At 37.7% G+C, this 23,282-nt stretch overlaps 1 protein-coding gene across 1 annotated transcript in view; it reads right to left on the reverse strand.

Moving 5' to 3' along the window:
- Positions 1-3,410: 3,410 nt before the first annotated feature.
- Positions 3,411-23,282, reverse strand: part of SLC44A3 (solute carrier family 44 member 3) — a 40,046-nt gene continuing 20,174 nt past the window's right edge. Inside the window, exons 11-16 of the mRNA XM_062497927.1 lie at positions 19,234-19,390; positions 16,663-16,740; positions 7,278-7,415; positions 6,571-6,807; positions 4,694-4,792; positions 3,411-3,416 (exon numbers count right to left, since the gene is read on the reverse strand). Of these exons, the coding sequence (XP_062353911.1) occupies positions 3,411-3,416; positions 4,694-4,792; positions 6,571-6,807; positions 7,278-7,415; positions 16,663-16,740; positions 19,234-19,390 (715 nt within the window). The remainder of the gene's footprint in view (positions 3,417-4,693; positions 4,793-6,570; positions 6,808-7,277; positions 7,416-16,662; positions 16,741-19,233; positions 19,391-23,282) is intronic.

Here is a 23,282-nt window from a genome sequence, read left to right on the forward strand (position 1 = left end):
AGAGAAGCTACACTAATTTACTTGCACTGTTTTTAAAAGGAGAAAAAAGAGCATGTATCAGTGGGGACCAATGTTGTAGTTTCTAACTTCTGTAAAGTAATTAACATTATTTTAAAAGTGTTCACTGCAGTTTAAACTTACTACATTCACATACAAAATGTTTTACATTTGCAAGTTCTGGATTTATGAAGGATTTTTCCTTGAGACTGGAAATTGTGCACGCTCCATTAGTTTCTATCATCTTTGAATGCAACGTGGTGATCTGACTTTCAGCTGACCTATTTGTTGTGTAAGCCTTAAGCTTATTTATTTTACAGAATTTAAATTAGAAAGGCTCTCTAGAGGTCACTGGTCCAAGCCCTGCATCTGAGGCAAGAGAATTATTAGCAACAGATCTGTTAAGACTTGCTCTTCCTGAATACTATTTCTCCCCCTTCAAAATAATAGCATTTAAATATTTAGAACTGTTGTGTTGAATGCTGAAAAGCAGTTCTACAATCAACAGCAAAAGCTTTGTTGTTTTTGTAGTTTGGGTGAAAGCAATCTCTTTTTGAAAGCCTGACTATGCCCTCCTTCCTTCTGAATCCAAAACTTAGGCTTTAAACTACTTTTACACCCTTCTTATGTACTTGAACAGAAGAAACAAACAACACAAGCTGTTGTCAGTATATGTGTTTTCTTTCACCTACAGAGGGATCCAGTGGAATCACAACTGAATTGAGAGTTTGAAGTAGACACCGAGCAAGATCAAAATCAAGCTGCCTTGTTTAAAACAATAGGCTGCAATAAATAGCCATTTTCTGGTTAGCAGATACCAGTAATCCACCTCCCATTTTTAAGGAACATAATTATAGAAGTACCTTTCATTCTGCTGAATCTAATCTTCCACAGCTCCAGGAAAGATGAGTCTACGCTTACTGGGCTGCATTGCAGGGCAGACCTCAAATTATTGGAAGTGGCTTAGCCCACTCTCAGAACCAGCAGGAACTGTATTCCCAGGAGCTGTGCCTACATACAGCCTCCTTTACAGCTGCCTGACTACAGTACCCTGCAGGGGAAGGCAGCCCTGAGAAGCAAGCACAAATAGCATCAGCTTCTGTAGGAGTGCCTTATCCCTCTAACTCAGGTGAAGGCTCCTGCCACTCAGGAATGCTACAGCTGGAGGTTGTTGGCACAATTGCTAGTGCAATGTGTGTAAGACTGGGGGGCCTTGATTTGTAACTGAAAACTATTCTTTCTGTACAAATTTTATTAAAAGCTATATATTTGGAAGTCTTATCTAAAAATACACACAATTATCAAAACTTATTTTATAATGCAATTCCTGGACTAATGAGAGTACAGTATTCCTTGAACAGAATGCAATCAAATACAGCTTAACTGGCATTTTGCAGTACTTTCCTTCTTTAAAAGTTAACCCAGAATTTGTAGGAAGTGTATGATGCCTCTCTCCACTCTGGAGCTGCAGTGAAGACAATGACACTGCATCATAATTGCAATAAGCAGAACCACAGAGTTGTTGAGATTGTAAGAGACCTCTGAAGGTCATCTAGGGATTGTCCGAAAACGAGGACATACTTAGATAAAAATTCCCCTCCCTATTTTCCACCAGAGTTCTGAGTCAAAGGCCAAAACTTGCAGTGTGAGTTTCAAATACAAACAGGAAAAAAACCCTGAACATGTAATAAGAACTGGGAGTTTTTTAACTTCAAAGCAAACCTCTTACACTTTGTAAATTGGTAAATATGTTTACACTGTGAAGACACTGCTTCTTGGAAGCAATCTTGGCAAACCCATGGCAGAGGAAAAGTTTTGCCCCTTTGTAAGCACCGTATCTTCATTTCCTCAGGGTTGGAGAGCTATTGCTTATTCAGGACTTTTCAGAAGTTCCCACAGCATCCACAAGCCGAGAACAAAAAGTATCCAAGGGTACAGATTTAAATAAGGAGAGGTGGTGAGTCACAGCCAGTACATTATCAGCTTCACCTACCAGGCAGAAAGTAATTAATCTATTTCTTTCCTTTTTTCATCATTTATCCTATATTCCACAACTTCTTGAAGTGGCTCATATTAAAGTATGAAGCTAATTAAATGATGGATAAAAAGCAAGTATTTCTTAGGATCTCTAGATAACTAGTCTCCTTTCAACAGCAAGGGACCAGATACCGTATTTAAATGAAACAGATTTCTTATTCAGGCATCAATGAGCTTTTCTGTACATCATTTCCAAGCTGTGACTAATCAATGTTTATTGGTCTATTCATTAAGACCGTTCTGAGTCACTTACCTGCAGTGATGTCTCACTTCCTATATTGTTACTTTACTGAAATCCCTGGCTGGCATTATTTTCCCAGCACAAACCTGTCATCAAATAAAATTTAAAGGAGCTTTTGAACAAAGAGAATCAAATGTGCCACTGAGTAAAATCTAAAACTACTCCATACTCAGAACAAGGTGCAGCCCATAAAGTGTATTACAGTCAGGATCCAGGTACACAGTTTAAACAAGCTTTAAAATTACAAGAAAGTGTTGGCACACTGTCATCAAGTTAATTTCTTTAGAAGTGTCAACATTATGTTCCTCTTCTGACTAAAAGCCCTGACAATTGCTCCATTTCCTCCATGATATATTCCACATCCATGTTACAGTTGTTGCATATTTCTATAAAGTACTATTTACAACATTTTTATCTCATGTCTGTCCTGTTATTTTATCTCTGTCGTTTGCTACTTTGTCAAGCTCTAAATCCACGTGCAAATTTTTCTGCTTAATCTTTTCAGTTGCAGAAAGAAGGAAGGAAGGAAGGACTATTCCTTATCTGCCCTTTGGAGGGGAGCTGGACAGTTTATGATACAAACTTGTAAAAACCATTCCCAAAAGAGTATAATTAAAAGAAAGACACCTACCTCATAACTGCTAATTATCTTGACTACAGAGAATTTCTATCAAGGGTAATTTCCATCAGTGAGCTCAGTCTGTTCCTTAATTGGCTGTTCAGATATGCAGAATGAATCAGGACACAGTCATCTCAGAGCACCTCCTCTACAAATGTTTCTGTATTTACTGTTCTAGGGATGATTGGCAGAGCATTCACAAAGAAGCCTGAAAAAATCACGTTACCTCCATGACCTTTTTGACTTATTAGTTTAGTCTGGCAACATAGAAAATTTACAAAGAGTGATTTATTATCAACTTCCAGATCATCACAACAAGTAGAGTAATAAAAATCAGATGTGATGACACACAAAATATTTTATTCATACAAACAGATTGTGTGTCATTTTACCAGTGCAGAAGATACAACTGATTTAGAGAACTAATACTGTGTCCTGGGGAACTGGTAACCTTTACTGATATGACCATTTTTGCTGTTGCTGCTCTGCTTCCACACTTCCTGGTGTACTTCACATTCAAGTCTGCAAAGAGAGAAAAAAGGAGTCAAATAATGTGTACCACTGTTTCTGTTTCTGCATTTAAATGTCATAAGAGTTAACTGGAAAAACAGTTAAGGTTCTTTTGTATCTCAAATCCACAATCTTCTTGCAGGGAATAATACCCATTCAGCCTCTGGCTTCTGTGCTTGGCAAAAACTACTGAAGAATGCACTAACAGACCTAATCAATGAAAAAACTTAGTACAACTATCTCTCACTGGAGTAATAAACTGGAGGATTGCTCTGCCTGTAGCAGAATGTCTACAGAATTGTGTGAGAGCATGCTAGAGCCTGGTAACTTTTGAAAGCAGATCAAGAAAAATCACCAACATCTGTTAGACTTGTGTAAGTAGCTGTGGCAGCAGAGGACTTGTAGTAGAGCCCAGCCATTATGGGTGTGAGAGGAGCAGTTCCTGCAGAATCTTCCTCTAGCAGCCCCAGCTTGGCCCCCACAATGTTTGGGGAAAATCAATTCCGATTCTGAACTTGCTGGGGCAGCTTCTCAGGTTGAGCAATTTGCAGTATTTTTTCAGATATCAGTGAGTGAATGTGTGCTGACTCTGAGGACTTTCCCAAGCCTGGGTGTGGGGAAACACTCCCTTATGGCACCTCAGCTTTGTTACCCCATCATAAAACAGAGTAAATAAATATATGTACTGATAAGGAGAGGAGAGGAGAGGAGAGGAGAGGAGAGGAGAGGAGAGGAGAGGAGAGGAGAGGAGAGGAGAGGAGAGGAGAGGAGAGGAGAGGAGAGGAGAGGAGAGGAGAGGAGAGGAGAGGAGAGGAGAGGAGAGGAGAGGAGAGGAGAGGAGAGGAGAGGAGAGGAGAGGAGAGGAGAGGAGAGGAGAGGAGAGGAGAGGAGAGGCTCTAAGCTCTAGTCTTAGAGGTCAGGAACTTCAGCAGTTCTGGCATAACATTAAGCCTACCACTCTTCCAACTTAGATAAAGCAAGCACTTAAAGAATATCTGAATATGACTTATCCCCCAACCCCTTGGCACTGTCCAGTTTCTCTTCTTCTACTGGGCACAAAGGGGAATGCGAAGAAGAAAGAGAATAATTATTTGATCCATCCATTTTGTACTAGCAGAGGGTTTCCTGAGGAGGGAAAGCAATAGAAGAAAAAACAGGACACTGGATACACCGTGTCGGTTGCTGTGAGGCATCAGGAGATATGTGATAACCTCCATCCTTTTTGCTTCGAACATAAAGGCAAAGACATTAGCTGGCAGGTAAATACATATCCCATGCTCCTGTCTCACCATATGCTGGAGCTCTGTCCCATCTTCACTGTCCCGGAATGGTCTTGTGTTTCTGTGTTTTTCCCCATCTGTTAACTTGTTGCTCTGACTCACAAAGGTCTACAAGCAAAATCCAGGATGAGATCGTTTGTAAAAGGAAACTATTATGCTAATGAAAATACCTGGAAAAGGAAGATAATTAGCCCTGGGCTAAGAAACTATAGCTGGTTCCTGGCTGGATGAGACTGAGTGATACTGGGAGGGACTGCAGGGGCAACAAAAGTGCTGAATGCAACTGAGAAGGATGAATCAAAAATCTCTGTTACAACTCCTACTGCAGGAACGAGAATTCAGCTGTATGAAATCCCTCCCCCTGCTCTCCACCCACCGCTGCACATTGTCCTGAGGGCCACAAAGCCTTCTGTTCCACCCTCGGGATGTTTGTAACCTGATTGTAACACAGACCAGTGGAATGCCTTCGTGTGTTGGGAAACTCCAAATTCTTGTCTGTGTTAGCAAACTTACTCTTGATCATACAATGAGGAGGAGTTTGGATGTGGTGCCCACAGTTTTTCCATAGAAGGGCACAGAGCCTGTCCTGCTTGGAATACTCCTTGTCCCTATGGGAAATCCTCTCTTCACCCACAGCTCTAGGGCATGGCTAATTACACAGAATTAAGATCAGAGTTAAAGAGAAACTACCACAAAGTTTGGAAGTGGAGAAAGGAGAGCCTCTGTTTCATGAAGGAAAACTGGCTTAAGAAGTATTACAGTATCTGACTAAACAGAGAGGGAGGAACAGAGGTCAAAGCTTCAGAGTTTTCCCTTCAGTTTCATATTCCTAGCCAGGTGATGTGCTTAAGTACTATTCTGAACCAAAGCCAAAGAATATATATCTGCTCTACAAGGGGTTAAACCTATCTTAAGGCTGCATTTTGTTGTGCTGTTGTTGTTCTCAACAGAATTCTATCAATATTACAGAAACTCTAACAGCAGCATAAAAAAAAATAAAAAACAAAACTCCAAAACAGTTCTGGAATTGTCCTGAAGAAATCCATCCAGGACATTTGTATCATATGAGTGACTCTGGCTGCTGGTTATTCATTTTCATGGATCACTAAGATTTTCTCTGTTCTGTAGTTTGTGAAGGAAAAGACAGAAGAGTCAAAGGTAGCAAAAAAGGAAAAAAAAAATATCTGCATCTTCATATATTGTCTTAATTAGAAAGAGATGACATATATTCAAAGGCTTCAGTTACAGCAATACATCACTATTAGCTAAGTACTGAGGGTAACACAATACAGTAATTGCAAGGGTAAAGATATAGAACAACCTGTCCAGAGGCAGAAGAGTTTAATCAAGAGATAGAAAACAGTGTTTTGGCAAAAGAATCTGTAAAGGTATAAAGCAGAGCAACTCATATTTGTGTGAAATTTGTTCAGAACTACAGCATCCGTAGGATGTAGAATGGACCCCTGGCCCACTATTTGTTGGTAATTTTTTCTTATCAGTGTACAGTGAGTCACAAGAAATATAAGCATTAATCTTAAGGCACCCCATGGATCAATTTCTGCAGCTAGCTCATCTATTTATTTAAATCTTTTAATTACTAACAATACATTGAAGATATATCTAATTAGGCCTAAATAGTAAGCCATTACTTACAGAATATGATCTAAAAGAAGGCAGCATGTTATAGCTAGCACACAGGAGTCAGAGGGAGCCATTTACTTCAGTTTATAAAATAATGTACTTGTATCCCTGAGACTATCCTGTTCTAAGGCGTTGGAAAGGGAATAGCATGGGTTGTGGGTTCAGATTACTAGGTCTTGGAGAAAGAAAAAGTACTTAAAACTCAGAATGTCTTAAATATCTTTGCTGTAATCAGTGGGGTTTACCAGCAGCTCCTGATCCACAAAGTAAGGCTTCTCTGCAGTTCCATCATTTGTTTCCATATCAATAGCAAAGCAAAGGAACAAGGCATCTGCTGTCACTTCAAACACAGACAGAAAGCTGTGGGCTATCAGGTAGGCAAAAAATCCAACGAGCAACAGAGGAACTACCCAAGCATGCAACTCCCGGTGGTAGTTAAAGGCCATCAATCCTCCAAAAACCGTAAAGCATACAACAAACACCTGTAAAGGGCAGTGAGAGAGAGGTGCAGCCTCATTAATCATGTAGAAATGTTTCACATAAGAAAACCAATCCCCCAAACCCTGAGTCAAACACATTACAGCCAGTATTTTAAGAGCACATCTCATCTGGGAGACAGCTAAGCAGTTTCCAGCATCACACAGTTGTGACACTTTGTGTTCAACTCCGTGTGTAAATACCATAGAGCAGAGGAAACCTTTTGCCATGTATTTACCAAAGACTTGATGAAATTTGAACTGCCAGAGTGGCTTCAAGGACATTGCTATCATACAACTAAATAACTCTGCAAAGTTAATTCCTCAAATATTCTTCTCTCCCAAGCTTATTTTATAGTATTGACAGCACTGAATTTAAAGAAGATAAACCTTATTTACTTTAGGTATATGAAAAGATAATCAAACCTGATTTGTCACTTCATTTTAATAGAACAATTATTTTTATTTACTCTTACCTTTCCTAAAAATAGTAGAAAATCTCCAAAACAGGTAATGGATGCAAGTGTAGCATAATTCCTTGCCAAAATACAGACTGCATCCTTCACTGATGTACAAAAATTTGTCCCATTTATGGCTGTAGTTGTGTATGCATGCTGAAATGACATAAGATAATAATGCAGTGAGAGAGGAAGACTCATAATGTAGATTTTATTTCAGCAAAACACAGAGCCTTACACTATTTGGAATTTCTGACTTTATGAATATAAAGTTATTTTGCATAATATGGCAATTTTATTTTAAATTACTATCATAACCATGTTTCTAAATTCAAAGAGTTTTTCTGCATAATTTCCACCATTAGCAAATGTTACAATAGTAACTAAATAAATTCCTGAGGCCACATTTATCCAGTTTAAGACATCAAAGTTCTCTACACCAAAATTTGTGAATTAATGTGACACAATTACCAGAGAACACCTGGAGTTACACTATCCAAACTTACTGGCCATCTATCAGCAACACTACGTAAGTGGAAAAATGAAGTTATGTGTTTACTGGGTCATTAAAGGTTGATGATTAAAAAGCTTTTATACATGGCTGTTTCAAACACTTTAGTGAAATTCAAGCTTATGGTCATTACCATTAAAGAAACCTTTTTGTGAAGGATCCTGGACTAGACCAGTGACTGTAAGGTCACTCTGAACAACAGATAACTGGGGGACTCCAAGTTTTTCAATGTATTGAGAATTTTACTTAATGTCACTTTATGGAAACTTGCCTGGACAGGTGGGGAGGATAGAATATTTACCTTCATGCATTTGATTATTTTTGCACTTATGCATAAATCAACATACGCGTCCCATTATGGCTTTGAAACCATGTCCAAAATATCAGCTAAGAAAAGCAGCACTCACAATACATGGAACATATCCTGGGCTTTACCAACAATTCTTATGAGTAGTTTCCCTTTAGTCACACTATTAGAAGGCAGATTATGCCACAGAAACTTCAGTCACATCTGATACAGTCAGTAAGCACCACAGTGTGCAAGGGATTACTGTTCTGAAGGAATTTATAAACCCAAAATGTATGTGGTACTTACATTGCTTTCTGCTCCACCTGGAAGTGAAAAAAAAACAGCCCATAAGGGGTTTCCTGAAAGTGAATTACACTGGCCTACTGAAAACCCTTACTGTTCAAAAATCTGTTTTTTCTTATTTACAATTCAAAATATAAAATCATTTCAGATATCTGGAGCAAAGAAAATTTATTTATGTAGAGTTCAGTTTTACCTCTGAGCAATTTCTGTAGCATGGCAAAGCTATGACATTGTATGACAAGAAAGAGAAGAAAGAAAGAGAAGAAAGAGAAGAAAGAGAAGAAAGAGAAGAAAGAGAAGAAAGAGAAGAAAGAGAAGAAAGAGAAGAAAGAGAAGAAAGAGAAGAAAGAGAAGAAAGAGAAGAAAGAAAGAGAAGAAAGAGAGAAAGAAAGAGAGAAAGAAAGAGAGAAAGAAAGAGAGAAAGAGAGAAAGAGAGAAAGAGAGAAAGAGAGAAAGAAAGAAAGAAAGAAAGAAAGAGAAAGAAAGAAAGAAAGAAAAAGAAAGAAAGAGATTAAATCAGAAATTTTTTGCGTCTTTATTGTGGATATTATTTACATAAAAAAGAGTTAGTTTTCCTCTCATAGTAAAGGAAAAAACAGTAAAATTCTGTAAATACTGTACTTACATATTAGCAAATATATCCATAGATGGAAAAAGTATAAATAAAGACCATGGATTTATTGCCTACTCCATGAAAACTTCAGAGATGCCAATGAACTCTACAGAAACCCAAAAGTATCTGCATAAAAATACGTTTTAACAAGTGAGTTCACTTCATTCCTAAATAGGAAAAAATGCTTTCTGTGCTAACTTTCATTTATCCTGACATTGTTCCCTTCCTGGCAGGACGCCGTCACACCACAACATCCCAGGATGCCGCGGCAGGAGAGCTGCCATTGCCAGCCCTGCTGGCCCAGGACACAGGCAGAGGGGAGATGGCCTCACACGACACTCCCTCTGTCTTCCATCCATAGCTGTCACTGCATATTTCAGACATGGACAGATTTCCCTTTATAACGTGCTGTGAGTTCAGTTTGTTTCATCATTCCCATTAAACAGGCAGGGAACTGAGACACGAAGTAGAAAAGTGTTTTCTAAATTTGTTTTTGTCCCTTTAGAATTAAATTCACATAGCAGATCTTGATCTGGTGAGGTCAGTATAAATTTTGCCAATAAATTAAAATTTAATTTAGAGATTTTGTATTCATTATGAATTGCAAAAAGATGTGTTTTAAAAATTAAAAAGAATGTTAAAAAGGCACGTGAGCTTGTATAAACATTGTTTCAAATGTAAAATAAATACCCATTTGTTTGCGCTCTTGAAGTAGCCACTTTGGTATTCAAAGAATGTGCAGTGAAAAGAATTTCTGATATTTATTAACTAGAACGGTTATCTTGGAAAGACTGAAAGTGACGCTGGAGACAGTACACTACCTGAACAGACATTTGTTGTGTTACAAACACAACAAATAAAAAATTGCATTTATAGCACTTACAACTTAAACAAATCATGCAAATATTACCTAATGATAATATTCAAGAAAAAAAAGGCAGCAAGGTAATAATCTAACATTCTAGAATGAATAAGAGAGAGACAGAAATTAATGAACTGCTGAAGGCTACAAAACTACTCAGACATATGTGAAGCAAAAATATTACTGGCACAATTGGAAGACTTAGCCAAGTGATCTCTACCTTTTAGCAAAAATACATTTCTGAGGAAAAAATATTAGAAGGGTTTCTTGTTCAGCCTAGAATCTTTTTCCATACACTTGCCTCACAATTCTCAAGTTTCTCATACAGACCCCATGCCCTGATCCCATTCAGCCACATAGAAATCTACATATTCTCATTAATAAAACACTTCAAACATTTAAGCAATCATTTCAGCATTGCACAGAAATGAGCCTAAGTGATTTTTCATTCTTGCTCAACAAGAAACATCTAACACACACAAGCTATTACCTATATTTGCAAATCATTTTGGACTTTGGACTAAAAAGCTTAGATATCCCATAAATTTTAAAACTGCAGGATCTGTGCAATAATCCCAAGCCTTTCAAATTGAAGATGGTTGTGAAGGCTAAGATGGTAGACCATTGTCAGTTAAGAAACTGCTAACATTTAAAAACAGGTTATTTAAATACGTGTTTCTACAGAATATATTTTTCCATGCACAAAAGCTTTAGTGGACTTGAAAATGTTTGAGAGAAGGGCAGCAGGAATGATCCAAAAGGTATGGAATGTCTTCTGTCTGGGGAACGGAAGGCTCTTCTGTCTGGAAAAGACATGACTGAAGGAGGATGCAGTAAGAGGGCTGCTGACCCATGAGAAATGCAGAGAGGCTGTTAAGGGTTAGATGGCTCACTGTTCCTTCCACAACAAAGATCAGGCAGGGGCAGTATGAAGTAGTAGGAGCCAAATTTGAAAACAGATGGTATTTTCTTCTCACCACATATCTGTAAACTGTGAACTGGGCAAAGGATGCTTTAGCTGCTAAAAGTTCACATGAGCTGAATGGAGAAGGGGAAATTCAGGGAAAAAGAATCTGCTGAGAGTCATTAAACACACAGAAAACACACAGCTCAAGAACCCCCTAGGTTGAAAATAGATTCAGAAATAGCACAGAGGCAGGGAAATATCCTTTTGTTCTACCTTAGCATTTACTCACAGTCACTGTGGAAGATGGGATACTAAGCTAGAAAGAGATTCAGTCTGATCCTTATATACACATTATAGCTCTTATATTTTTATCTTTGCCTGATGAATTGATCTTTTACAGTGGTAGTCTCTGCTCTGGTGGCAAGCAAGTAATGATGGCATTGTTAGCATAGGGTTGGTCAGAAATCACGGGAGACTGTGGGTTGGGATCAGCATTTATCTTTGCACCAGCAAGTTGATCTCATATCACCACCTCTCTGAAGAACACAAGCCTCTTTTGGCTTGGGGCCTGGGAACTATACACTGACTTCTCAGTGTCAGGATGAATAAACAGGGAATGTGAATGTTTACATATTTCCAAATACCACAGTAAGCAAAAAAACCCTATTTAAAGAATATATCTTTCTGTGCCTCACAACACAGAATGTCAAAGGTCTTGGAAAAAGTGACCTGGTAGTTTCATGAGAAAGGCGCTGTGGCTCAGATCCAGGCTGTAAGTTCTTCAATTGTTGAGAATAATTGCTACTTTGTGTAACAGCTGAATTCAGTCCTCCATTCTAGGGCTTGCTTTCATAAAATGAGCTTAGGGAAGAGAAAATTGCCATAGCAACAGAATCTTCTTTAAAAGAAAGAAGGAGACATGCTGGTCTCTCATCTCAGTTCAGATTTTCTGCCCTGCTGGTATTTTCGGCCTGATCTGATCTTGCTGCTGCCAACTCTCTTGTGGGCTGCCCTGGTCAGCTACCCCCAGTGCAGTGCAGCTCAGGCTGGACTTTATAGTGTCTTAGCCTGCAAGTGTCACTGATGCCAGTGGAAGCCCCTCAGAAAACAAAATCCAGTGGTAGCAGGAGGCAATGAGTGTGGCTGCTGTGCAGCAGTTAGTGGTCTGGTGAGAGAGTTGTATGATGATGCTGGGAAATGAGAGCAAGATCGCCCTTGTGAGGCCCCCTGAACAGATGAGGACATACAAGACTGGAAGGGATTTTCAGCCATCCAGTGCCTATTTCAGACAAGCATATTATGCAAATCTGCTCTTAAGTGGAAAACCCCCTCTTTAAATCACTTAGGACTTGCCATAGATGGCTGACAGGCTTACTCTTCCCTTTCATTTGTCACAGGATATTCCTGTCCCCTCAGTGAGATAAGCATGAGCACATAACCAGAAACTTGCACTATGGCATTTATCCCCCTCTTTCCAGTGCAAGAGTTTCTTGTAGCTTCTTGTAGCTTCCAGGACTTGACTCTGCTTCCTGCAGCCTTAAAAAGCTTCCTGCAGCAGTTAAAAAAAAGGCTATTCTCTGTGGCTGACAAACACATGGAGAATATTCTCCTGCTTCACTTCCAATCAATAAATCAATCACAGCTAATACAGAAATGGTTATTTTTTGTTCCTAGGCTAATCACCATCTGTAAGAAACTTTCAATAACCTCCTGAATTTTCCCAAGCAGTCCAAAAAGTACAACTTTCATTTATTTCCATTCCACCTTATATTTTCAATCTGGACTTACTGGAGAAAATTTTCAAGTTTCCTTGCTTCCCACTACTCCCACTACTCCTCCATGGCTGTCATCCAGTGGGTAGGACCAACACAACTTTCTCCTTGGAGTGTCCTTTCCTGCTGCATCCCCATGTTATATGTCGGGCTCCATTTCCACGGCAGGGTTGGATCAAAAGGATCCTGCTTTATGTGCCCATTGCATCATGATTATATCATTAGTGGGGTTGCTTTCAGTGCTACTGCAATTAGTGAGAAAATGTTCTTATTTGGGATTTCTGAAATAAATCAAACTGAAGATTTCCAGAGAGTTGTTCATAAATTTCTCTGCTTAAAAGCACAGAATTACCAGTCACTTGCTTAATTGCCTTTAATTTTCTCTCTCTCTTTTTTTCCCCTTTTGTTTCTTCTTAATGGGATTGGGAAGAAGAGAAAGGTATCAAAGTAAGAATTACTCAGCTTTGTTCAATTCTATTTCCTACATGATTCATCCTACAGAACAAGTAAGACCTAAGTAATTTTATTTCCTATTATCACATACATAAAGTCTGTAGAGGGAAAATAAACATATTTAAAATATTATTTTACTGCAGAAGAACATTTTATCCTTGTCTTTTCAAGAGGATTGAAAAATTAGCTCCATATCTAGAAGCAATATTGCCAGTAACATTAAAAGGCAGTACTGCTTTTGGGAGGAAAAATAAGTACTTGATGGGGTGAGGCACAACGCGTTTGGCATGCAGAGAACTGTGCTTTACAATAGCATGCATGAATTTTGGTTTAATCTTGGTGAATTCTCCACAAGGCATTTAACTGAAACCTCCTGATAGGCTTCCATCCAAAGTTTAAGAGACAACGAACTGCCACGGATATGCAGCCATTAGACAGACTTGCTTTTGGTTTTATTACCCTAGACAATTGCTGGTTTTCAGTCTCAGGGAAGGGTCTCTGTCCTAGGAAATGGGGCTCACACTCTGCTGAATTCACTGACAGCCCAGAAGGCTACACTGCAGCAACCATGCTGATGAACACAGAAACCACATCCAGCTCAGCAACCCCTATAGAAACCCAGGCATACACTTTGGAAGGGTCACTTTGCCAACTGGCTGAAAAATGGACCCAAAACAGACACAGAAAAGCAAAACTATTAAGTTGTACTGTTTTTTAAAGCAACTGCAATAAAGCTGTAGAGGGAGAACATGTGATCACTTTGATGTATCTAAAGTTAAGACTGCCATTACAACTTAAGAAAGCAGGAGAGATACAGACCTTGTAATACCCAAACCACATTAAAAAACAGTATATTATTTTTACAGAAGAAAAATTTCAATCTCCTAGATTTTACTTGAGATTATTGGATATGTTTATCTAGAACATACTGAAACCATCAGAGCCAGATGAAAAAATCTGTGGTAATTCTGACAAGTGTTGGCAAATAGAACTGTCAAGTAAGGATAGTGACTTTATATTCAGAAAGCACTTTACAGCAACAGAACCCAGAGTGCTTTACAGCTGTTGCTAATGGATTATACACACATGAATCACTTTGCCCATGACTGAAGTGGAACAGCTTAAGGAGTGAACTGTTTAACAGCACATAGCAACACTATACCACAGTTTAGCACAGGATCCAGTTGCAAATCCAAGACAAATTTAGGAAGGCTGAATGTAATTGTCTACATTGCAATCTGCACAGGACACTGGGCTTACATAACCCCTTCAAGTATGACAATTGCCAGCATCCAGCACAGCACTCTGTCATGATGGGAAGATGACAGCATAACTCTTTGGCTTGTTCCAGTTAACTTCCAGGGGAGCTCAACAAAACTTAACTGAGCCTGCAGAGAATGAGTCATTTCAGGGATGCATGCAGCTATTAAAGTCAGTATTAAATCCCACATGCAAGATGGTACTGCAGCCTGAAAGGTACTCTTAGATAACATAATAGAGCACTTGGTCGATTCTGCTTGGGAAGAAACAAGTTTGTATTTTATCACCCGGGTTACTTCCTCCAGCACCTGTTTCTCATCTGCAAGTTCTCAGAGGGAAAACAAAGTACTCTGTTTCATCCTGATTAAACTTGTGAATGAAGGAACAGAAGGAATTTAAATTATTTAAGCAGCTTAACAACAAGTTGAAGAAAATGATGCAGAAGTGATTGCATCTTTTTTTTCTTTTTTAGAGCTTCAGGTAATTATATGCTTTTCATTATAATGAAAGTAATACTAAAATAAAAAGCAAAATAATAGTAAATAGTAAGGAATGCTAATGTACACAATGATCTTTGGACCACCTTTTACAACAGCTGTTCCACATCTTAAGTTACAAAAAAATCAAAATCTGAACTTAAAGAATACTTCTTTAAGAAAATGTTCAAAACACAGGTCCAATTTTTTAACCCATCCCTCCCAAGTCCTATTCTCAGGTCCAGGTTCAACATCTGTGGGAAATTTCTAGATTGTTCCCAGCAGCTTCCACCAATCTCAGTAGGAGCTCTCAAGAGTTCACTACTGTTAATCAAGAAATATCTCAAAGCTGCTTAAAACTGCAGACTTTTTTCCCTTTTTTTTTTTCTCTTTTACATTTAACCACTGATTTTACAGAATCAAAGACTAAGACTTTCAATCATAGTCAAATAATTATTTTAAGAAATGGCCTTGAACAGATTAGTTAAAGGGGGGAAAAAAGAAATAAATTAACAGACCCATGAATTACTCTATGGAAAGAAATAACTCAAGACCAAAATTTAAATTTCATACAGATAAAAGTTCTATTAAAATCCTGTGGCCTGTTCTTGCTTTTTTTCTTCTGTAACTGTTGCCCAAATTGCCCTGAATTTGGAATATGTGGACCACCATCACCTTTGCTAAACAGATATTCAAAAAACAAAACAAAATCAAACACTTTATTATGATCATTAGATTAAAAAACACAACTCATACAAAAACAGAAATTTGCCAACAATAGATTAGGAAACAGGAACTCTTTTAAGGGAACAAGAGCTACAATACAGCCTTCTGAAACAAAAGGAAGAACACTACAGTAATTAATTCTTTTAACAAACACATAGCGGACAACAGCTGGAGAAAGTAAACACTAGGATACTGGATATCTCTTTGAAAGGCAGGAAGCCAAGCCAGGGGGAAAGGGTGACTACAAATGGAAAGCCTGGAGGTAAAATAAACTCTGGTATTCCTCACCAAGTCACTTACTATAAGACCTACCTAGAAAATGTAAGCCTGGAAAATTCAGAAATTTCACTGCATAGGTATTTAATCTAGGTTGAACTTAATTGAAAACTTTCTCTTCATAACTGTCCAAGATTAAACCAAATTTATGCACTTACTTAAGAGGAGAAGTCAGACCCTTTATCAGAATTGTCTTGTTTTACTTCACTACTACCATCAGCAATGAAAGCAAAGAACTCGGCAGTCAGAGAGTGGAATCATGAACATATGATCCCCCTTCACATTAAGAATATCACAGTCCCCAGAGATAAAAACAAGGCAATGACAAAGACAAAAACTAACTATTTACAATTATATATGCATATCTGGAACACATTTGGAGAAAAGAATTATGAAGGTAACAAGAGGTGTCAAGTATCAGTAAAACTGCTGTATGTCAGAAATGATCCATTTTCAATTAAAACATCTTTTAAACAAGACTGCTATCATCATGGTTTGTATTTCCAGATCTACTGACACTGGCAATCACTAGGAATTTAAGTTTCTTTATTCTTTATTTCAGGTGGAAAACATTGTAACAAGTTTTATGTCACATCTCCAGGTGAGTTTCCTAATTCTTCATTGCTTCCTCCTACCTGGACTCTCTTTGTTTCAGCAGTCTGTCTGGCACAACTCAACAAAATGTTAACTACAGGAATAGCAAGTGGCCCTCTGAAAGGGCTGACTATCTCAAGATGTATTAAAAAGTTTTCTAAAATCTAGCATCTTGCATATTTGTAAAATCCCTGTTCCTTTGCACCAAGTTTCATCTACACTTGGACGCTTTCTTGTGTGTTTAATTTAGGTGGTCAGCAGGAAACTTTGGCCTGCATGCACTGGCAGTGGCTTTTTAGCCATGCTAAAGTCAAGCACCAACCATGGTATCCAGACTAGGAACAGAGATGACAAAGCATACCTGGTTAAAGTATCTTAAGCATCTTTTCTGGAAGCAAAGCCAGCAGAAACAGCAGTTGAACAGGTGCTTTGCATTCTTCTGCAATAAAATGAAATTACTGGTTATTGGACATATAATTAGCCTCAAACAAAACCACCATTCTAAAAAAAACTTCCTTTACAGGTGACTGATTCTTCTAATAAAATTTTCACTTAGGCAGCAGATATTTCCATTGGGATTTTAGGAACTGTTTTTAATTCAGACTCCTCAATATTAATCACTGAAGATCTCGGCATTTTTTTTCTTTTTTCCTTTGGATGGAAGATCCTTCTCTGGGAAAAGAAAATAAGTGCTGCAAGCAGCTTTGTGAGCTAACAGCTCCCTGGCGAGAAAAGAGGCAAGCAAGTCAGTAATCCTTAAAGCACTTCACAGTGATCAGGGAGCACAGACACAGATTTTTAACCTGATTATCAAAAACCTTTCAGAGTTCTGAAATGACCAATACCCTAATGAACAAAAATAAAAGAATGGGTAGAAGGGCTTATATGAACATATATGTGTTTTGACTCAGAGCATTACATTCATTTTTCAGGTTAGGAAGAAAAATCTTGTTTTAGAACAGGCTATTCATAGACCATTGAGCTGTATTAATTTCATAGCAAAAACTGAGCAGTAAAGCTTAAGACTTGCTCCATGCACCCCCCATCACATCATAAGCTCAGAACGGCTCATCACAGAGATGATGCAAGACAAGAACAAGACAACTTGGTATCCACAGTAGCCTTCCAAATTTAAGTGTCAGTTTTTCTCAACAAAAGGAAATTCAATTCAGGGATACTTGGTCTTTTTAATCTTATTTTTCCAGAGGTCAGAATGCTTTTATCTTGTTTTGGAAAGCAAAGATCTTCCAGTCACTATGGAATCTCAAGTTCCAACAACTACAATTGTTCAAGCAGAAACCACAAACCACCCAACTTTTTCCAAAAAGTTCATGAAAATATTCCAGGAATAACTCCTTCAAACTGGTGACTGTGCATGCAAACTCCTGACAGAATAATTTACTCTTGCTATGTATTCTTGATATGTTATCTCAGTAAGGACTGTTTGTTAGAAGCCTAGACCAGGAGATTTCACCTACAATCTCCTCTCTCATTCTACTTGAAGACCGCTGCATAGAAAACATCTATAAATTTACCTTTATGCTTGCAGGCCCCTGACTTCTCTGTTCATAGAGAACAGAAACATTTTTCGCAAGGGTGGGGAAGTTTGGGTGAGCTCTACAAGAATGCAATGTCACTTCTCCATGCTTTAGTCCCACTGCTCTGCCCCTCAGTGAAAGGGGCCATAGCCTGTCCTTTCTGCCATGTGAAGGAGTAAGATTACTCTTGGGGGGATCCTTCCAAGGACTGAGGACATGAGCTGGCCAGAGCACTTTCTAGTCTCTTTAGCAGCAGTTACAGCTGTGGGTCATGTCACTGAATGCTTGAGGACTGGACCAAAAGAAGCCTGCAGCATAGTGCTGCAGACACAAATAATCTTTCTTTGCTAATTAAATCTACAGTCATTCAGATTACAAAGCCATGTAATAACCAAGGCATTTATCCTGCTTTCTCTAAAGGTAGAAAAGAAGTCATCCCACCTACTGTCTTTATACAATGATCTTAGTTAACTCACCAAGTTTTATAACCAAAACTTTCATATGAAAGCAACATAAATCCAAACCTCACCTTTCAAGTGTTTTATTACAAGGGGTTTCTATTTAAGCATTCATAACCTATCCCCAACACATGCCTCATAGTAAGATGAGGCACAGATCAATGTAAATACCCTGTCATAACTATACATAATGTGCTTCAAGGCTAATGTAAACCCTAGAGGAAAAGACCTACATTTAAAACCTTTCCTTAAATTTTCTCCTAAAATCAGAGCTGTCCATTCCTAACAGTCTTCCCTCCTTGCAGAAGTGCCAGAATTACCTGCAGTGGTGTACTTATGGCAGAAGATAATAGATGTAGAGATGCATGAAAGGTAAAAAGAAGGCAAAAAAACCATTAAAAACAGTCCAGATCTCTGGTTTAAGTATATTAAAATATGTGTCTTGGATACTACACAACTCCCAGGAGCAGTTCTTATTCCATATATTCTTTCTATAAAAGCATATTACAAGGCAGATAAAGAATTTTCTAGAACAGATCTTACATTTAACAGTAGTATTCTTACTTTTGTTTCTTAAATACTTGTGATGGAAAAATTCTGATAGAGCAGCCTGCCAATTTTGTTCATTATCCTTCACAAAACTTTTACGTTAAAACACTAAAGAAAGTTGAGTTTAGTATTGGTATTTTCTGCTTCTAAAAATACTGGACTTGGGAATAAAAATGAAGCATTGATATCTGAGTTTGGAGAAAAAAAGCTTTCCTAATGAAGAAAACATGATAAAATATACAATCCATTTATTAATAACAGATAGTAATAACAATATAATCTACTTTTAAGCAAGAAATATAGTCTTCACTTCTTTGCCCCTCATCTTTATTTTAAGATCTCATCTTAAAACTACTGTTTTTACAGTGTTACAGAATATTTACCTACCTTGTGGTTTAGGATATTGTAAAGGTACAAGAGAACAATCCTTGGTATTCTCAGTATTGTGACTAGAAATGAACCTTTTACAGCAGTTCCCAGATGGTAGCAGAAAAGAACTGATATGGAAGACAGGACTGGGTGAGGTGGTGGATTATTTTTATTTCTAGAAAGAAACACAAACAACTTCAAAAATAGTTTACCAACTTATTTAAGAAGCATTGTGTCTTTTCAGTATTTGGAAATTTTAAGAATTAAGGTGTTATCTCTTTTCCTAATTGAGCTACTCCAGTTTTTCTGCTGACTTCATTTGAATGTTCATCTTAGTCCAAAGAAAAGCAGCCAAATTTAAAACTGTTGGGTTAGTTTAATTCATAAGAAATTAGTGTTTTCCGCAATGGAAAAACGCCTAGGAAGAAAAACTAAAACAGAAAAGAGAAGTAAGTGTACAATATCTGAGAATACTCCTTGAACACTACTCTCCAGTTTCTGTCACTTCTGTTATTCTCTGCAATCTTTTATGTGACTCTTGGTTCTGCAACATTTTTGTCTTAGGGAATGAATCCACTATTTCTTCTCTACTGGTAAAATTAAAACTAGAAAATATAATCACAAGTTCTCTCATTCTCTCACATAAAATTGAGAGCTGCTATCTACTTTTACAATTGGAATTTGACCAAATTTGGGTTTAAATGTTGTTAAAATTATTAATGTCTTTTTTTTTTCCTCCACAGAGCAGGCTTTCTTTTAAAATGGAATACAGCAAAAAAGGAGTATCATACTATATGTTTAGGATTATAATCTGAACTAAAAAACTTGTAGCTCTGGTGCAGACTAACCTGCATTGTTTTGGAAAATAATGTCTCTGCCAAATTCAGAAAGCAAAGACAAAAAAATGGCCTAAATACAAGTTTTATTATTTTGCTTCCTTATAAAGGTCAGCTTAATAAAGGTCAGATATTTACAGACAGTAATATGACACAGCTCTCAAGAATTTATATAAACCTCAGTAAATCAACTTAAAGACACTCCCTCACCCCTTGTCAAATGCTGGAAAAAAATAAAACCAACTAGATTAACACTCTAAGCACCTTTAAAAATGTTTCATAGGATTAAAAAAAAATCCTGATCAATAATCATAATCAGATCTTCCATAAAGTAACTCTTAAGCAACTGCCTAACCCTGAAATATTTAGGCAACAGAACCAGCAACAGGTTTGACTATGTAGCTATGCCAGAATCAGACCTAATGTCAAAAATAAGAAGCTTTGTTTTGAGAACTGATATCTTCAAAACTTCTGTTATCTTGAAAATCAGTAGTTTGCACAATAAATTATAAAAAGAAAAAAAGGCACCAATAAGAGAGTGACTGGTTTGGGCTAAGAAGCTGTAAAAATATACTTTTATTAAATCCTCTATTCAGCAAGGATTTAAATCATACACACTATATTCGAGAAAGGGATTACAGTTCTGCAAGAATCCTGAAGGAATCACTGCAGTTCATTCAAAACACACAAAAAACCCCCCAACTTTGCAGTGGAGAAGTTGTATTTAAATACGTGAATATACCACATTATTTGAAATAGGAAATCCCAGCAAAGCAATTGCTACATTTATTATTTTTGTGTTAAAACCAGGAGAACAGCTTGGGGGATAGTGGAATTTTATACTGAATAAGGCAGCTTGGGGCTTTTTTAGAGTCATCAGGTTTCTGTGTTAGAAACACATGCATTGTAGTGTGGATGAATGATTCTATTCATATTGAGCCATTGCTCTTTTTCTCCCCAAAATACTTCCTTATATATGACAGTGTCAGTTTGATCTCAGAATATAAAATATTAAGTTTCAGCAAGTTAAAGGTTAACTAGTGATAAGAAACACAGAAAGGAGAAAGTTTATTCCTGTGTTAATAATGTACTTGTTACTGAAGAGAAAAATGAAGAAGGGTTTTGATATTTTTAACATGACTAAATAATGAGCAGGAATGTCAAAATTTAAAGCTTAGTTTAGATAAATTTTTACATATTTGGATGTTTCTCCACACCTCCTTTTCCTAGCAAAGGAATCAGCACAAGAACAGGGTCTGACAAGGATTTTGCTTTGCCTCCAAACATTAGAAAAAGAGCAGATTTTCCTTGTAATTCTGGCTCCGAGCAGGAAAGAGAAAAGAGGCTAAGCACAGCAACAGGAGATAGTTATGACTGTAAACAAGCTCAAGGTAGGCTCAATCATCCACCTACTCCCATTGCTCTCAAGGCTGAAGTTTCACCCACCTCTGTGCATTCCATGGCTGCAATCCTGAAGTGACTTTAGCACAAGCATGCAGTCATTATGCAGGGCATTCTGTGCACGTGAACTCCACTGCATGTGCACAAGGTATTAGGGAAATCTGGGAATCTGCTTGATTAATTATAAGGCTGAATAGAGCCACAGCTTGGATTGTTTCATTTACACACAACACTACTATTCCAAACTCCTGTGGACCTGTATTCAATACCACATTACCCTTTAACAATTTTATTTCTTCACGACTGTCAATTGCCTTCATTTACTTGTAAGCTCTGTGACACTCAGTATCATTTTTTAACACTAAATTATTTGAATCAAATGATCACACATGCATCCTTCATTTTAAAAACTCTTTTGTGAGAAGGAAAAAAAACCCATCATCTTGACACACCCAACAGGCATAGACATTTGAATGGGAGAAAAGGGTATTCATTTCATTAAAATCCTCTTCTCTTAAGAGCCATGCTTAGTTTTCTTCAGTCATGCCTTACCAGTTTCAAAGACTGTCTAAAAATAACTTCAGTATAAAATACTTAAAAATGTTAAGGAATTAATCTTCTATTCTTCAATTAAATATGAATCTCAATTTATAAACAAACGCAATAAATTACAAGATTTGTAATAAAACAGACACTATGAGACTAACAGAGACCATACAGGCTGTACTTCCAACTGTCCCTTTTACCTTATCTCAAAGCCACATGGGACAGGCCTGCCTACTGGTGACTCTTTTAGGTCAAGTACATAAGTAGGACAAAGGATGACCATAAATATTGCAGATACATTTGAAGAGGAAGCCTTTAAAAGTTTGTTCTAATTAATCTCTCAGTGACTTTGGTGCACATCCATAACCCTTCATTTTTGGCTTACTGGGAGAGATATGTATTTCACTTCTCTTGGAAATTGTGGTACTGAATACCTTAGTCAGGTAGATAACCCCAATCCTTAATTTCAAATCTGTGCAGTGATATATGTGCACTGGAGCTACTAAAGAAGCTCAGACATGGACAGGACAGTGATGCCTGTGACACGGATCAAGTTACCCTGTCACTCTCCTTTACTTCCAGAGAGGGGGAAAGACTCATCTCCCTGCAAAGGTAAATAGATAAATAACACCTAAGCACATCAAGGTGAGAATAAACCCTCATGTAAAACAGAAATTCTAACAAAGAAGGTTTTGTAAAAGACCAAGCCCTTTTCACAAGCTGTAAAATGTAATCATTAAGTTCTATTTTTATTAAAATCATGAAATCTTTTGTGTATTCATGTTTCATCTAAAATAAAAGAAGGCAAAAAACATTTTCAGTCATGGTATTACAGGTCAAATATATGTAACCTGTAAAGCTAATCCAGGTAAAATGATCCCCTGCCCAACCCATTTCCAACTGAGCTGTGGTTGTTGGCTGTGCAGTGCACTGCTGAGCGTGCTGTGGAGGAGATTTCTGCATGAGAAAGCTGTGCCATTTCCTCGGAGCACTTACAGAGCAAGAAGAAAGCTTGTCTGTAAGATCCCATAAACAAACCCTTGTGACATGCCTTTATGATGCTGCCCCAGGGAATACATTAAAAACACACAGCAGACAAGTTCAGAGTTGCTGGAACAGCTCGAGATAACCCTTGCTCCTGCTGCTGTGGATGCTCCTGCAGCTAACCACCCTCTCCCCATTCCTGCACTCCTCTGCATCTCTGTGGATCTGTCTGTTGACAGACTATAGGCCAGGACAAGCGATTACCACCACAGAAAAGTTGCATTTCCCCTTGCAAACACA

Source organism: Cinclus cinclus, chromosome 8 (genome assembly GCF_963662255.1).
Source record: "Cinclus cinclus chromosome 8, bCinCin1.1, whole genome shotgun sequence".
Classification (NCBI taxonomy): Eukaryota; Metazoa; Chordata; class Aves; order Passeriformes; family Cinclidae; genus Cinclus; species Cinclus cinclus.